General features: G+C 47.7%; 1 protein-coding gene across 9 annotated transcripts in view; it reads right to left on the bottom strand.

Moving 5' to 3' along the window:
- Positions 1-1,775: 1,775 nt before the first annotated feature.
- PLAAT3 (phospholipase A and acyltransferase 3) overlaps positions 1,776-17,283 on the bottom strand; it is a 30,482-nt gene continuing 14,974 nt past the window's right edge. For 3 of the 9 annotated variants that reach the window (XR_014836269.1, XR_014836271.1, XR_014836267.1), the window contains exons 4-6: positions 15,941-16,209; positions 2,923-4,466; positions 1,776-2,127 (exon numbers count right to left, since the gene is read on the bottom strand). Coding sequence is in view for 3 of the 9 variants with exons in the window: in XM_005660765.3 (XP_005660822.3) it covers positions 4,365-4,466; positions 15,941-16,209 (371 nt within the window). In the remaining 6 variants the exon portion in view is untranslated. 9 annotated transcript variants of the gene reach the window in all.

Raw genomic sequence — 17,283 nt, 5'->3', positions numbered from 1 at the left:
GAGTGCCCGTGCCAGGCGCTGAAGTGAGAACAAGCACATGATTGTGCAACTGTGGACACTCTCCGCCTCAACCCTGGTACGCCCACAGAGCACCAGCCTTACACACAGCCCTTTCCCACGTAGAAGGCCCAGTGCTCCCAGCCCAAGGGAGGAAGCTCAGTAAGGGCTCTGAGTCTTCCTCTTGGTTCGGCCTGGGACAGAAAAACCAGAGACAGGCAGAGGGGGGCCCTCATTGGGGAACATTCTAGAACCTGACCTACAAGGAGCCCCAGCCCAGTCCCCAGGCTCCCTCTGTTCATCATATGCAGGAAGCAGAGAGGAGGGAGCTCTCCTTGCCCAGTAAAGCCCCTCTCTTTACTGGGGTGGCCAGGCTGGCGATGAGCTCTTCAGGGGACAAAGAAGAGAAGGAGAGGGTGTCCAGGAGACGGTGTGGTTGGGTGTGCAGCACGAGAGTGAGTCAGAACCATGTACATAAGCTGGGTGTGAGCGCATTTTAGCATGGCGGGTGTGTGGGTCAGCAAGTGGGTCTCTGATTAAAATGCCTCCTCAAGGACCACCTGCCTCGTACCAGGCCCGAGGGATTCTTGTGAGTGATGGAGCTCTGACTTACAGAGCCCAACGTGCCAGACAAGGTGCTCAACACTTGACCCAGCATATCCACTGGCTACTCACTCCACTGAGAAAGGACTGTCACGATCCCACTTGACGGATGAGAAGACTGAGTCTCGGAGAGGTTAAGCGACTTGCCACTGATCCTTATCTAGCGAGTAGAAGAGCAAGACTGGAACCTAAGTCTGAGGCCAGTGTTATGCCCCCCAGGATCCCAGAACATCCCAGGCAATCCCGGGGCCTCTCAAGCCTGGGCCGGGGATCCTGGGGTGAGGTTGGAGTCGGCAACGGGGCAACGCCCTTCTGGAGTTTGTGGGAAGAGGAGGTATGTTGCCCTGGTTACAATCAGAATGTGAGATAAGCCCTGGCCCAAGAGTTCTATTTCAGGAACACTCTGAGAACAGCCAGCATCCCATCTTCTCCTGACTCAGCTGAGCCAGCCACACCCTCGACCAGGGGGTTGAGCTGCTGTGGGGGCAGAGAGGCTGCCAGCCGACTGGATGTCTAGTGGGGAAAAGGTGGTTGAGAATACAGCCTTTGACTACAGGAGTCAAGATTCAACTTGGCCAGGAGTTCCCGTTGTGGCTCAGAAGGTTATGAACCCGACATAGTGTCCGTTAGGGTGCGGGTTCAATCCCCCACCTCACTCAGTGGATTAAGGATCCAGCGTTGCCGCAAGCTGCAGTGTAGGTCACAGATGTGGCTTGGATCTGGCTTTGTGGTGGCTGTGGCTCTGATTCGACCCCTAGCCACAGCCACAGCAACACCAAATCTGAGCCACGTCTGCAACCTACACCACAGCTCCCTACAGCAACCCCAGATCCTTAACCCACTAAGCAAGGCCAGGGATCGAACCCACATCCTCATGGCTACCAGTTGGGTTCATAACCCTCGGAACCACAATGGGAACTCCCTGTGGAGCATTTTCTAATACCAGCAACCAATTCTCTGACTTGCCAGACACTAAATGGGTGTTCAACAACCTCAGAGCTTAAGTGCTCCGTTCCCCAAGTCTGCCATCCCCTCAACTTCAGAATCTTTCGCCATTCACCAGTCCCAGGCCACTTGTATTTCTGTCAAAGAGCTAAAAATCAGGGGTCCCCACAACCCCTCCTTAGGTTCAGTAATTTGCTAGAAAACAGCTCACAAAACTCAGGAAGACATAATTATGTTTACGGGTTTATTATAACAGATACAGCGCAGGAACAACTTAATGGAAGTGATGCACAGGGCAAGGCGCAGGGGCAGAGGGATGCAAGGAGCTTCTACGCCTCCTTTAGGCAGCTGCTCACTCTCCCAGTACCTCAATATGTTCACCACCTGGAGTTCCCGTCGTGGCACAGCAGAAGCGAATCTGCCTAGGAACTATGAGGTTGCGGGTTCGATCCCTGGCCCATGGAAGAGTCCATGTTTAGGACAGTTTACCCATGCCCTCAATTTTTCTCCTTGATGACATTAACCTTTTTTTTTTTTTTTTTCTTTTTAGGGCTGCGCCCACGGCATATGGAAGTTCCCAGGCTAGGGGTCTAATCGGAGCTGTAGCTGCCGGCCACAGCCACAGCCACACGGGATCTGAGCCACATCTGCGACCTACACCACAGCTCACTGGCAATGCTGGCTCTTTTCACCCACTGAGCAAGGCCAGGGATCAAACCTGCATCCTCAAGGATGCTAGTGAGATTCGTTTCCGCTGAACCATGACGGACACACCTCCATATTTTTAACTTCAGTTTTTGTGTCTTTTTACTTCAGTTGTACCTGCTGCAAACACTCTTCCCTGGATGAGTTTTCTAATCCAGTGTAATGTTTGTCTTTTACTTGGTGAGTTTAGTCCATTTATATTTATACTCATAACCAAAATATTTGGAATTAGTTCTTTGATCTTATTGGATTATTTCTATACATCTCATTTTTTTCGTACATAATGTTTGTTTTTCAGCTGAACTGGGTATTTTTGTTTTGCTTTCTTGTGTTTATTTTTCCTCCTTCCTTTTTTCTCCACAGATAGTTTGGAGATTTATACTCCACGTGTCCACATCACCTTATGCCACTTGAGAGAAGGGACTTTAAGAGGACCCGCCCTTGGGGTTCCCGTCGTGGCGCAGTGGTTAACGTATCCGACTAGGAACCATGAGGTTGCAGGTTCGGTCCCTGCCCTCGCTCAGTGGGTTAACGATCCGGCGTTGCCGTGAGCTGTGGTGTAGGTTGCAGACGCGGCTCGGATCCTGCGTTGCTGTGGCTCTGGCGTAGGCCAGTGGCTACAGCTCCGATTCAACCCCTAGCCTGGGAACCTCCATATGCCGGAGGAGCGGCCCAAGAAATAGCAACAACAGCAACAAAAAGACAAAAGACAAAAAAAAAAAAAGAGGACCCGCCCTTTAAGTTTTGCCTGTGTCGCTTGGGTTTGGGGGAGCATGAGATGTTACCTCAATAGAGCTGAGACAAAAAGAAAGAAAACCACGCTGGGAGACAACTATTCTTATATCAACACTAGAGCATGAATAGGCATATGTCTATCCTGGACCAGATGTGAGCCAAGCAGGAAGGAGCTGGCAAGGAGCTATCTGTACGTCCTGTCCAGAATTCCAACAGCTAGGTGGTGCCCAGAAAGCCAGAGCTAAGGAAGGAAACATTTGCAACCAGATGGAGGAGAAGACTTGTCCTGTGGAGGGAAGAACCACTAGCCCCAGCAAAGTATTTCTGAGCAACCCATTTCAGAGAAATGGTCATTCTGAACACCTGACAAGCCCAGCGAGCAACAGCAGCAGATGCCAAAGGACCAACAATAAATGGTTGTGCCTTCTCCCCCAACCCCTCCCCGTGAGGGCTCGGTAACCGGGAGACCAGTCAAAGACCAGCCACACCACCTCCCTACCCCATAAAGTCTGAGGCAACCTTGTACCATGTGACCTGGCCCCAGTGGGCAGAGCTGATTGGCTTAGTGGGGCCGCCTGACCCAGTGGCAGCCAATCAGCTGGTAGGCTGAGCTAAGTGCCGGGAGCTGAGCCAATCAGGTTCTCTCTCAGTCGCGTGCCCTGGGAGCAGCTCACAGACGAATATGGCCTTGATCACACGTGGGAAGATAAACCGCAAGAGCAGTGTGGGATCAGAGAGTTGGGGGTGGTGACAAGCCCACATGGAGAGGATGCGAGATGGCTGTGGGACGGAAACGACAAGGAAGAGGAAAGCTGTGGAGAGGAGAGGGAGGGAATTTCGAACAAGATAGGCAGGATTTCCTAATGTTTTGGTTCGGTCTGAACTCCACTGAACAGCCACAGGCTCCAGCCGCTGGGTCCTGGAAGCCAGCCTGGGTCTAGTTCCAGGTCAAGGGTGCCGGATGTCTGATGGTTCCTGTTCCTGTATATCAATCAGGTCTGTCTGTCTGCCTTGCTGCCCATCTGTATCCTCACAACCAGACATGCCCATGACTTGAGATAACCGGAGTTAGACTCTGTTTGCTACATGGAAAAACGCAGCCCACAGAGAGAAGGTGAGAGAAAAATCTCCGAAGGTCCAGAGCGCAACCTGTCATCACCGGGAACAGAGCCTCGCTGTACCCGCAACAGACTTCACTCCAGCCAGTTCTTGCTGCAGTTTTCCCAGTAAAATCCTCCCTTCTTGGGCTTTATTTTATTCGGTGAAAATAAACCTCATTATAAAACAGAATGAAAGCTACAAACCAAACCTCAAACCCTCTAGCAAAACAAGACCCCCTTAATGTATAAAGTCACGGCTGACAGGACAGCCCTTTCCACTCATTGCTTTTGCCGCTTGTTTCTGGAGAGCATGACGCCAATGAAGCTCACAGCAGCCAGGCCCACTCCTGCGATGCCAGCTGCCATGATGGCATCTCTGACCTGCAAGAGAGAGGAGGGTGGATAAGACTCTATGTGAGGAATCTGAGTACAGGCTGTCCATTCAGCAAGAACATTCACTCAGGGAGCCTCCCATGTGCCCCTTAGCCTCCCTGGCAAACTCAGGCGTCAACAAATACTGGCAGGGAAATGGGGAGAAGAGGGCTGGCTGGGGAAAGAACGGGTCGATGGGGCCAGCTGGCCAACCAGCGACGACAATGGGCTTGAAGAAGGAAACTCACTTCACCCCTTGAGTATTTAAAGCACATGACTCTCCAGAGGTTGGCTGTGGGAAGGACTGGGAGATGAAGCCAGATGGTTGAAATCCTGGCTGGCCACCAGGGAGGTCTTGAAACAAGTGCAAAGTTCTTTTTTTTTTTTTTTTCCTTCTTTTTTTTCTTTTCTTTTCTCTCTCTCTCTTTTTTTTTTTTTTTATTTTTACAGCCACACATGCAGCATATGGAAGTTTCCAGGCTAGGGGTTGAATTGGAGCTGCAGCCGCAGGCCTCCACCACAGCCACAGCAACACAGAGCCCCAACCTGCGACCTATGCCAAAGCATGTAACAATGCCAGATCATTTACCCGCTGTGCAAAGCCAGGGATCAAACCCGCATCCTTATAGACGGACACGGTTCTTAACCCTGTGAGCCACAATGGGAACTCCTCAAGTGGGAAGTTGAAGAGGAATTGCTGTTGAATAGTCAGTGAACTGTGACCTCCAAGAGGGCCAAGATCTCACTTGTCTCCATCTTCACTGTGTCCCCAGCACCCAGTCCTGCCAGGCCCAGGGGTGCCCTTTAAATAACTACGAAGGGTAATGATGGTACGCTTTAAATGAGGAGGCTATCTGACTTATATTGTTTGTACTGGGGAAAAAAAACTGTTGCAAAAGTAAGACTAAGTTTCAGGGTAAAAGTTGAACATGTGTCAAAGTTCACTCCTTCTTGAAATCCAACTAAAAGTTTTTTTATTTATTTTATTATTATTATTTTTTTTTTTTTGCTATTTCTTGGGCCGCTCCCGTGGCATATGGAGGTTCCCAGGCTAGGGGTTGAATCGGAGCTGTAGCCACCGACCTACGCCAAAGCCACAGCAACGCGGGATCCGAGCCGCATCTGCGACCTACACCACAGCTCACAGCAACGCCAGATCGTTAACCCACTGAGCAAGGGCAGGGACCGAACCCGCAACCTCATGGTTCCTAGTCGGATTCGTTAACCACTGCGCCACCACGGGAACTCCCAACTAAAAGTTAAGTAACGCATTTGTTTTAGGCATAATTCGACTAGGACCGAACTGCTACGGCAGCCGTGGGAAAAGCTGAGGATCAATCCTAATTATGCAGCCTTGAAAAAGACCACCCATTGGCATCAAGGGACCTCTGGAAGTGGGTGAAAGAGAGAGTTGGGTCCCTGGGCCCCTCACAGCCACAGTGAAAGTCACAAGATCTGGGGGTCTGGAAGCCTTGAAGCATGTGTGGGTATCGTACCACCAACAAAGGATTGAGAGGCCGAAAACATGCTCAATGGAGGCTCTTGGCCCATCCTTCTCTGCTCCCAGAACAACAGGAATGGGAGTTCCCATTGTGGCTCAGCAGGTTACAAACCTGACTAGTATCCATGAGGATGGTTCAATCCCTGGCCTCGCTCAGGGTTAAAGAATCTAGCCACAGTGGCTGTGGCTATGGCGTAAGCCAGCAGCTGATCTCCAATTGGACCCCTAGCCTGGGAACGTCCATGTGCCACAGGTACGGCCCTTTAAAAAAAAAAAAACTCGAAAGGCAAGATGATGAGGAAGCCATTCTATCATGGAGGCAAGGACTGCAGGCAGTTTTGGGAAGACAAACAATTACGCATTCTAGGAGTTCCCGTCATGGCTCAGTGGTTAACAAATCCAACTAGGAACCATGAGGTTGCAGGTTGGATCCCTGGCCTCGCGCAGTGGGTTAAGGATCCGGCGTTGCCGGGAGCTGTGTTGTGGGTCACAGACATGGCTCTGATCCCAAGTTGCTGTGGCTACAGCTCCAATTAGATCCCTAGCCTGGGAACCTCCATATGCCGTAGGTGCGGCCCTAGAAAAGACAAAAATACAAAAAAAAAAAAAAAAAAAAAAAAAAGGCATTCTAGTAAATAGCCACAAGAAAATGCTGCCAATCCATTATACAGATAACCATGTTGGCACGGATGTAACAGAAGCAACTGACTGCTGTTCTGATAGCTTGGCTTTGTCCAGTGATGGGTGATTGAGTTGAGGGAACACACACACACACACACACACACACACACACACACACACACACACACAGCTCAGATTCAGTCATCACTTTGTTTGCCACATTCCCTTCTACCTTTGACCTCTGATCTTCAATCTGGTTGAGTTTTTGTTTTTTGGCCACGCCCTCAGCATGTGGAAGTTCCCAGGCCAAGGAACTGCGCCACAGCAACGACCCAAACTGCTGCAATGACAATGCTGGACCCTTAACCTGCCGCACCACCAGGGAACTCCTTCAAATCTGATTTATCTCAAGTGCCTAAGAGTGCACTCAGCATTGCTGTCCATGTTTCAGATTTCAAGGATTTGTCTACTTTTAATAAGTTTTTAAAAATTGGATTTAGTATAGCCTGCTCTTCCTTCATCTCAGAATTCAAGTAGTTTGGATGTACACAACACTTCATAAGTAACACTTCATATACAACTCACCAAACTGAAACACCGTAGCCATGGATTTGAGCTTCATCAAAACACAGTAGCCATGGATTTGAGCTTCACCAATGTGAGAGCTTCAGATGAAGTGCAGATAAAAAGCCCCTATTAGTAGAGTTCCTACTGTGGCTCAGCAGGTTAAGAACCCGACATAGTATCGATGAGGACACTGGTTCGATCCCTGGACTCACTCAGTGGGCTAAGGATCTAGCCTTGCCGCAAGCTGAGGTGTAGGCCACAGATGCAGCTCGGATCAGGCAACACTTGATCCTTAACCCACTGAGTGAGGCCTGGGATCAAACCTGTGCCCTCGGGATACTAGTCAGATTCGTTTCCTCTGAGCCACACGGGAACTCCTGCCCAGGCTTATCTGAGCCATAAATGTGTCCAGCATAGCCATGTGAAATGCCAGGAAATACACCAGTGTAACTAACATCAGGAGGTACCCAGAACTGGTGTCCCTGGTAGCAGAGCGCAGAACGCATGATGACAAAAATCTGAACGAAGCTACTGATCTAAGGTTTGACTGTCAGTCAGTCTTTAGACTTTGCTGTGAAATTAAAGGTATTGAGGGTTGGCTTTGTGGCAGCTGTGCTTCTGTCAGTTTCTTGCTAGGGAACCTGCATAAAATCACTTGCATCTGCTGTTTTCCTTGCTAAGCTATGTGTCCAGGTGGGAGAAATGGGGTGCAGATAATGGAGTAAGAACAAGAAGCCCCCAGTTCTTTACAGAACTTCATAGTGTGAGAAGAAATGCTGAGGCAGCAGCCCAGTCACACAAAAGATACTTTGTCAAGGAAAACAACAATAGGCCCATTGTGCTCAGGCTTTGTACTGAGTCAGAGTGTGCAATTCAATACAAGAAATGGTATCCAGCTAGTCCTGGGAGTGCAGACTTCCTAGAAGGAACCATCAGCCTGGGAGAGACGGTGCTACCTACAGATGCCGCTGATGACTGCCTTGCTGCAAGGCTGATGGGTCCCGCCCAGCCACTGTGCTGGTATTACAAGAGTTCTGGTCTTGAAAAAGGACTACAGGGTGTGCATGAGAGGCCTTCAATCAGGAGATCATGAAACAAAAAACATCTCCCTCCTTAGAAATGCTAAGAAATCTGTCTTTTTTTTAAAGTGGGAAAACTGAGGGGTTCCCATCGTGGCGCAGCAGGAACGAATCCGACTAGGAACCATGGGGTTGCAGGTTCAATCCCTGGCCTCGCTCAGTGGGTTAAGGATCCGGCGTTGCTGTGCACTGTGGTGTAGGCCAGCAGCTGTAGCTCCAATTAGACCCCTAGCCTGGGAACGTCCATATGCCGTGGGTGCGGCCCTAAAAAGCTAAATAAATAAATAAATATTAAAAATCATTGCAATTCTCCCTTAATAAAAAAGAATTAAAAAAATAAAGTGAGAAAGCTGAAGTCCTTTGGGGGTGGTACTCTTTTTAGGGCCACACCCAAAGCATATGGAGGTTCCCGGGCTAGGGGTCATATCGGAGCTACAGCTGTGGGCATACGCCACAGCCACAGCAATGCAGGATCCAAGCCACATCTGCAACCTACACCACAGCTCACGGCAATGCCAGATCCTTAACCCACTGAGCGAGGCCAGGGAGCGAACTCTCGTGGGCAGAAGTCAGATTTGTCAATTGCCGAGCCACAACGGGAACGTCAGAAAACTGAAACACTATCAGACTGCAGACAGTTAACTGCTTTATGCTACATGGCACCTCTGAGTTAAGCCCTAGAATTGTTTTATTTCTAGGAAAAAGAAAATAATTTTTATTTTTAATGATTTGTATTTTTTCCATTATAGTTGGTTAACAGGAAAAAGAAAATTCTAATGTGCTTTCTTCACCTTCAGGAATGTTCTAAGTGGATATAAGAAGAGTAGTGTTATTTAGAAAGCAATTGAATTTAGACCATGAGAGATTACAAAGTAAGAACAGTTATGAGGAGTTCCTGTTGTGGCTCAGTGGTAACGAACCAGACTAGTATTCATGAGCAGGCGGGTTCCATCCCTGTCTTTGCTCAGTGGGTTAAGCATCTGGGGTTGCCATGAGCTGTGATGTAGGCTTGCGACACACCCAGATCTGGCATTGCTGTGGCCTAGGCCATGGGCCAGCAGCTGCAGCTTCGATTCGACCCCTAGCCTGGGAATTTGCATATGCTACGGGTGTGGCCCAAAAAAGAACTGTTATAAAATATTCATATAGGGAGTTCCCGTTGTGGCACAGTGGTTAACGAATCTGACTAGGAACCATGAGGTTGCAGTTTCGATCCCTGCCCTTGCTCAGTGGGTTAACGATCCGGCGTTGCCATGAGCTGTGGTGTAGGTCGCAGACGTGGCTCGGATCCTGCGTTGCTGTGGCTCTGGCGTAGGCTGGCTATAGCTCCGATTCGACCCCTAGCCTGGGAACCTCCATATGCCGCAGGAGTGGCCCAAGAAATTGCAAAAAGACAAAAAAAAAAAAAAAAAAATTTGGTTTTGGAGTTCCTGCTATGGCATAATGGGTGTTGTCTCTGCATCGCCAGGATACAGTTACAATCCCTGGCCCAGTGCTGTGGGTTAAGGGATCTGGCGTTGTAGCAGGTGTGGCATAGGCCACGGCTGTGGCTGGGGTCTGACTGAGCTCTGGCTTCAGAGCTTCCATAGGCCACAGAGCAGCCAAAAAAGAAACTTGACTTTAATATTTACAGTAATTTAAAAACAGTACCCTGCAATTTGTCCAGGCTTATGTAATAATACACCTTGGCCACCTCTTCCATTTCTATTTGTCTTACTGTTTTATCTGACACAGGGTAGAATTCAGCATGAGTGTAGCTCTTAGGTGCCTTTTTTGGTGTGTTTTATATTTACTTATTTTCTTTTATTAAAGTATAGTTGCTGCTATCGGAACATATAAGGATTTTCTTTTCTCCCCTAGAAGAATGTGTATAGTTCAATTCCCAGGTCTGAGATTTAAATATGTTTGTAATTCTTGTGGTCATATTTTTGTTTTATTACTTTCTCATACTTATGAATTTTTCCATGTCTTAAGTCTTTTGATTTTAGCTTTATAAAATCATCCACTTGTCCCAAATGACTGCGGCTTTTTTTCATGCTATGGCTTCACTAGCCTTAGTTTAATAAACTGAATGTTTGGATTCCTCAAAAAATAAAAAATAAAAAATAAAATAAAATACATTAAAAAAATAAAAATAAAGTATAGTTGCTTTACAATGTTGTACCAGTTTCTGCCATATAACAGTGACTCGGTTATTTATGTATCTATACATGCACACATGCTTTTTTTTAATCTTCTTTTCCACCATGGGCTAGCTGGGGAGATTGCATATAGTTCCCTATGCTGTACAGCAGGACCTGTCACTTATCCTCGTTGCCTTTTTTCAAGTACTATTCAGTACGAAGGCTTATTTACAAAGCTTACGAAGTGTACACTTTTTTGGAGCCTGAGTATTTTTAGACAGGTAGGTGGAAAATAGGAGATTCTTTTTTTAGAATACTCTGGGGCATGTAAAACACAAACTACATTTTCATTTAAATCCATGGCTTCCCTCTAACTGGGGAGTTAGATGAGTCACACATATTCTGCAGAAGGAAAATTCAGTCTGCTTCAAAGAGCTGAACACAGGGAATTCCTGTCATGACTCAGTGCAAACGAATCGGACTAGCATCCATGAGGATGCAGGTTCAATTGCTGGCCTGCCTCAGTGGGTTAAGGATCCGGCGTTGCTATGAGCTGTGGTATAGGTCAAAGTGCGGCTCGGATCTGGAGTTGCCTGGGCTGTGGTGTAGGTCAGCAGCTAAGGCTCCGATTGGACCCCTAGCCTGGGAACTTGCATAGGCCACAGGTGCAACCCTAAAAAAAGGCAGAAAGACTTATCTTCATTGTCAATGGCCCAAAATGTCAACAGTGCTGAGGCTGAGAAACCCTCAGGCCAAGAAATGAAAGAGGAACTCTTTGGGACCAGTAGAGATGGTACCTCTTTTTGTTTCGTAGTATGTTCCGGCTTCATTTTCTGTAAGGGGGAGTCCAGGAGAATTGTTGGTGCTGTTATTGTGGTTGTGCTGTCAAGGTTTTGCCTCTTAGGGGTGGATGGTTAGTGCATCGGGCTAAAGCCTCCGGAAGAGAAATGTGATGTGGCCAATTTGCGTTGTTTCATTTTGCAAGAAGTGTTGAATTTCATGTTCGTAGGAGTAAGTGATAGAAAATATTTCTTGGTTATTTCACGATCTCAAGATTTAGAATTGTATTCAAATGTTCTAAGTATTATTTGTGCATACTGACATATGTATTTTATTAAATTATGTTTCAATTTTGATTAAAACCAAATGTTCTACTTATATATGAACTTGTGAATCTGTCCTTTAGTCAATTAATAATCACTAAAGAACTAAAAATGAGATGACACAACATTGTAAATCAACCATACGTCAATAAGAATTTGTTTAAAACCTAGGTATGATAAAAGTATTATCCTTTTAAAAAATGAGTGTATTCCCGCTGTGGCGCACCGGGTTAAGAATCAGACTGCAGTGTGTCAGGAAGCTGTGGAGGCAAGGATTAAGAGATCCAGTGTTACAGCCACAGCTCGGATTCAGTCCCTAGCCTGGGAACTTCCACATGCCACAGGTGCAGCTGAAAAAGAAAAAAAAAAAGAGATGGGTAGGAGATATTTTATAAATCTACCAAATCTTCCTAATGTAGCACGCTAAATTTCATAAAGTATTTATCACTTCCCAAGTCTGGACAGTAATCTCTATTTGGAGTTTCTTGATCTATGAGAATATGGACATTTACCTGAAGTAGAAGCCAGGTGTAATAAGACCCTCAATTGTTATGCAATATCACCAGGGATGAAATCAGATTTATTTAGCCTAACCTTCTCTTTTTTATCATCACTGCTACTTTTTTTAAAAACTTCTATTAAATACATGTCTACCAATAGAAATTCCCATCTTGGCACATCAGAAACGAATCCAACTAGGAACCATGAGGATGCGGGTTCGATCCCTGGCCTCACTCAGTGGGTTAAGATGCAGTGTTGCTGTGAGCTGTGGTGTAGGTCGCAGACCCAGCTCGGATCTGGCATTGCTGTGGCTCTGGCGTAGGCCAGCAGCTGTAGCTCCAATTAGACCCCCAGCCTGGGAACCTCCATATGCCTCAGGTGTGGACCTAAAAAGACAAAAGACAAAAAAAGCACATATCTACCAATAAATAATAGCTTTCTAATTTAGCAAGAGAAGTGGAAAACAGGAGAGAGAAGACAAGAAAATCAGAGGAGCAGTCTGGGAGTACAATCTCAAAATAACCAAGTTCCAAAATAAGAGAAGAGAAAATGGAAATTTTCCCAGAGCTTTTGAAGGAATAGGGTTTCCAGAATGAAAAGAGTCATCAAGTATCCCACACAATTCATGAAAACAGATCCACACGAAGCAGATAGTGAAATTTCAATATGAAATTTCAGAACACAGAAGATAAAAAGAGATGATTCTATAAGCTTCCAGAAAGATAAAATAGGTCACATACAAAGGATCAAAAATTAGGACCAATTCGGACTTCTGGACAGCAATAGCATAAACTAGATTTCAATAGAGCAATACCTTCAATTTTTTTTTTCTTTTTCAGCTGCCCCTGTGGCATATGGAAGATCCCTGGCCAGGGCTGAATCCAAGCCGGAGTTTCGTCCTATACCATAGCTGCAGCAACTCTGGATTCTTAACCCACTGCCCTGGGCCAGGTACAGAACCAGTATCAATAACCCATTGTGCCACAGCAAGAACTCCCAAATTTTAGAGAAAAAAATTATTTTCAGCCTAGAATTCAGCCAAACTATCAATCAAATATGAGGATAAAATGAAGACCTGAAAAACAGGCATGAAAGTTCTTTTGAAAATGCCTTCTAGGGGAGTTCCCATCGTGGCTCAGTGGGTGAAGGATCTGGTGTTGCCATGAGCTGTGTTGTAGACTGCAGACTCGGCTTGGATCCCGAGTTGCTATGGCTCTGACGTAGGCCGGCCGCTATGGCTTTGACCCCTAGCCTGGGAACTTCCATATGCCTTGGGAGCAGCCCAAGAAATGGCAAAAAGACCAAAAAAAAAAAAAAATGCATTCTAGAGCTCCTGCTGTGGCGCAACAGGATCAGCGGCATCTTGGGAGCACTGGGTGACAGGTTCAGTTTCCATCCTGGCACAAAGGTTAAGGATCTGGGGTTGGCACAGCTGCGACTTAGGTCAGGACCACGGCTTGGATCTGATCCCTGGCCTGGGAGCTCCATGTGTCTTGGGGCGGCCAAAAATGTGAAAAATAAAAAATAACATAAAATAAAATGCATCCTTTCTCAATAATCAATTACAGGTGGTATTCCTCCAAAACAAGGGAGCCACCCAAGAAAGAGAAAGATGTGAGCTAATGAGGATAAAAGCGCCAATGCAGGTGAGATCTACGATGCTAGTAAAGAGAGAACCCAGGCTGAGGAGCACGCATCAAATGTGACTCAAGTGTTTTGAAGGCTAGATATATGTGCTAAATGCCATCATCCCCCGGATGCCTTCTTGTGGCATCACCTTTGTAACCTGAGTAATGAGCTTCCTCTCGTGGCCCTGCCCACTGACTTTCCCAGATGGAGGTTCCTATACACTGTCAGGGAAGCTGAAACCAGACTGTGACCCAGAGACTCTGGGACTCTTTGGTGGCAGTCTTACCCTCTCCTTACCTACCTAGGCATCTTCTTGCTAATTCTCAATTTTTATAGCAATCACCTTTCACAATCATATATATATATTTATATATACATATATGTAAATGTATGTTACATATACATATATTTGTATACATTTTAATATATGTGCATATGTATTGAATAATAACACAATTGATTGAAGATAAAAAACAAGAGACCACCCATTGGAAGACATCAACTATCCCATCACGGAGAGTAGGACAAACTGACCCATACGGAGGTCAGCGTAGTAAACACAGCTGGTTATCAGCAGCACGAGGAAAGCTGAGTATGGCCTTTGAGGGGATGGTGACTGCCTCCCCATCAGGTCACAGACAGGCCAGTGGACCAGACACTGGGTGAACCAAGAAAAAGAATGAAGATGAAGACAACTACGACGACTTCTCCTATTACAATTTATTAAGTGCCTTTTCTGAGTTGCCATCTGCAAAGCATAAAGATGCTCTAGAGTTCCCGTCGTGGCTCAGTGGTTAAGGAATTCGACTAGGAACCATGAGGTTGTGGGTTCGATCCCTGGCCTTGCTCAGTGGGTTAAGGATCCGGCGTTGCTGTGGCTGTGGTGTAGGCTGGCAGCAACAGCTCTGATTAGACCCCTAGCCTGGGAACCTCCATATGCCGCAGGAGCGGCCCAAGAAATGGCAAAAAGACCAAAAAAAAAAAAAAAAAAATGCTCTTATTTAATTCCCACAGTAACCCTCCAAGATCAGCATTATCACCTGTACTTTACCAAGGGTTAGAGAACTTGAATAACTCTCCCAAGGTCATAAAGCTGGCAAAAGGCGGAGCCTCGATGCAGCCCAAGTTCACCTTGACACCCGGAGCCGTACTCTCGACCACCACACTGACCAAAGAAGGAGAGACCAGGGAGTTCCCGTCGTGGCGCATCGGAAACAAATCCAACTAAGAACCATGGGGTTGCGGGTTCGATCCCTGGCCTTGCTCAGTGGGTTAAGGATCCGACGTTGCCATGAGCTGTGGTGTAGGTCACAGAGGCACCTCGGATCCTGTGTTGTTGTGGCTCTGGCGTAGGCTGGAGTCTACATCTCCAATTGGACCCCTAGCCTGGCAACCTTCATATGCCGCGGGTGCAACCCTAAAACGCCAAAAAAAAAGAGAGACCAGATCTCGAAAAATAAGAAAGTAATGAAAATGAACAACCTGACAGATCTTAACCCTTAACCTCATTGTTCACGGAGAGAAAAAAAAAAAAAATCATACTCTTTTGCATCAATAGGGCACCTAAGAACTTTTCCAAACAATATTCTCACAAATTATTTATATATAACATATAAATTATGTTATATATAAATATATATCACATAATATATAACATGTTATATATTATCCACACACACACACTCACACACACACAGAAATGGAGGGAAGGAAGCAAGAGAAAATGGGAAGAAAGTTAGCTACCCAGGAGAAAAAAGATTCAAAAGAGAGGCCATGGGCAAAATCAACTAATTAAATAAACAACCCTGCACCCCCCAGGGGCCTCCCAGGGCCCTTGGGTTACAGCAGGGCTGAGCGCGCGGTAATCTTTATAATCATGAAAAGCCCTGCCAGACAGACCTGGGCTTCAAATCCCACCTCTGCAACTTATTAGTCCAGTCGCAGGCCACTCTCAGGAAAAGAGACAACGCAGTTTTGTTTGAGGAAATGAATGGCCATCGACAAGGCACGTAAGCCTGGTGAGCCTCAGTTTCTGCATCTGTAAAGCGGGATAATGACACCTGCCCCTGGGGCTGTGGGACGGGACCATCTCAGGACCTGGCAGCCAGGGAGGGCTGGACAACCGGGCTGGCGGTGATGGCTGCACTCACGCCCTCGCCAAGGCCCGGCACCCCAGTGGCCTGCAGCACCCCTCTCCCCACCCGCAACCCCCCCCCCCCGGACATCCTCCAGGGCAGGGACTTGTTCTGCTAGTCCCTCTGGGTTTTGCCCGTCTCCACCCAGCCGAGCCCACACCGATGTCCAGGTCGCTTGAGGAAATGGTCAGGTTCCCAGGGACGCGGACACGTCCCGCACACACCTGGTCGCTGCGGGCGACCCCGTAGCGCAGCTCGTTGACAAAGTGCTCGCAGTTCTCGCTGGTCAGCTTGTAGAGCACCTCCTGGCCCACCAGCTCCTCCGCCCGCTGGACGATTTTGCTGGGAGGCAGCGGTGAGTACTTGCCATCATGCTTGTTGTTGACCTGGTACCGGTCTCGCCCCGCCACCTCGTACAGCAGTTCCTTCTTCACCAGGGCCTTGTCGGTCAGCGCGGACATGAGGCTGGCCGCGCCAGCTCCCGCAATTTCGCCTGTGGATTCAGGATGAGGAACAGAGGGATTGGCCCTGGGGAGGCCCACAGGGGCTCAGAGGGGCCCCCGGCCTGGCATCCAACCTTCCACCTTGTACCATCCATAAGGGGATGAGCAGATGTGGAAGGGTCAGAGCTGTGTGGCTTTGAATAAGGCACTTGTGGTCTCTGGGCCCTGGTTTCCGAATCCAAGATGAGGAGGAGTGGCGTTCTATGATTTGTTGTGATTTTTTTTTTTTTAATCTAGAGATGTTGCCCTTCTACACCCTGTGACACTTTGGGGGCTTCTTGATTGTGCAAATACAGGCCCTGAGCACACCCATCTCCCTAGGAGAGTGTAAGCCTCTTGTGATCTTATCAAGGCTACACTTTTTTTTGTTTTTTTTGTTTGTTTGTTTGTTTTGCTTTTTAGGCCTGCACCCGAGGCATATGGAGGTTCCCAGGCTAGGGGTTGAATTGGAACTACACCTGCCAGCCTACACCACAGCAACAGCAAAGCAGGATCCGAGCCGTGTCTGTGACCTACACCACAGTTCATGGCAACGCAGGATCCTTAACCCACTGAGCAAGGCCAGGGATCGAACCCACAACCTCATGGTTCCTAGTCGGATTCATTAACCACTGTGCCACGACGGGAACTCCAACTACACTTTCTTGACACACACAAAGCTGATTGCTGCAGAAAAGGTAGATGGATTTGCAGAAGGGGTTCCCATCCTTCTTGGAGCAAAGGGACCAAAACCCCATAGCTGCTCCTGGAAGGGTGACACCAGGGAGGTTCAGTGGGTACCAGCACTGCCCTCGCCAAGGCTGAGGGGCTGGAAGGGGCAACCGATGTTCAGAACTGAACCTGCCTTGAAGAAAGGGATTCTGGGCTCAATAGAAGGACCAGGGTTGGGAGTGGGGGCCGGGGTGCGGGGAGCAGATGCCAGCACCGACACTGAGGATCCCTCCCAAGGCAGCCCGCCTGCCCGGTGTGGGGAGGGGTACACTTTGGGCATGATGGCCCCAGGGAATATCACGAGAGGAGGCTCCCTCTCTGTCAAAGAGCCTCTAGAGCCCTGAGTGGATCAG

The sequence above is a fragment of the Sus scrofa genome, chromosome 2 (assembly GCF_054392235.1).
Source record: "Sus scrofa isolate SSC_HxYL_T2T_F1_AM1 chromosome 2, Sscrofa_HxYL_maternal_Yorkshire_Landrace_v2.0, whole genome shotgun sequence".
In the NCBI taxonomy this organism is placed as follows: domain Eukaryota; kingdom Metazoa; phylum Chordata; class Mammalia; order Artiodactyla; family Suidae; genus Sus; species Sus scrofa.
Note: the sequence above shows the minus strand (reverse complement) of the source record. Positions and strands in the feature narration are given on the sequence as shown.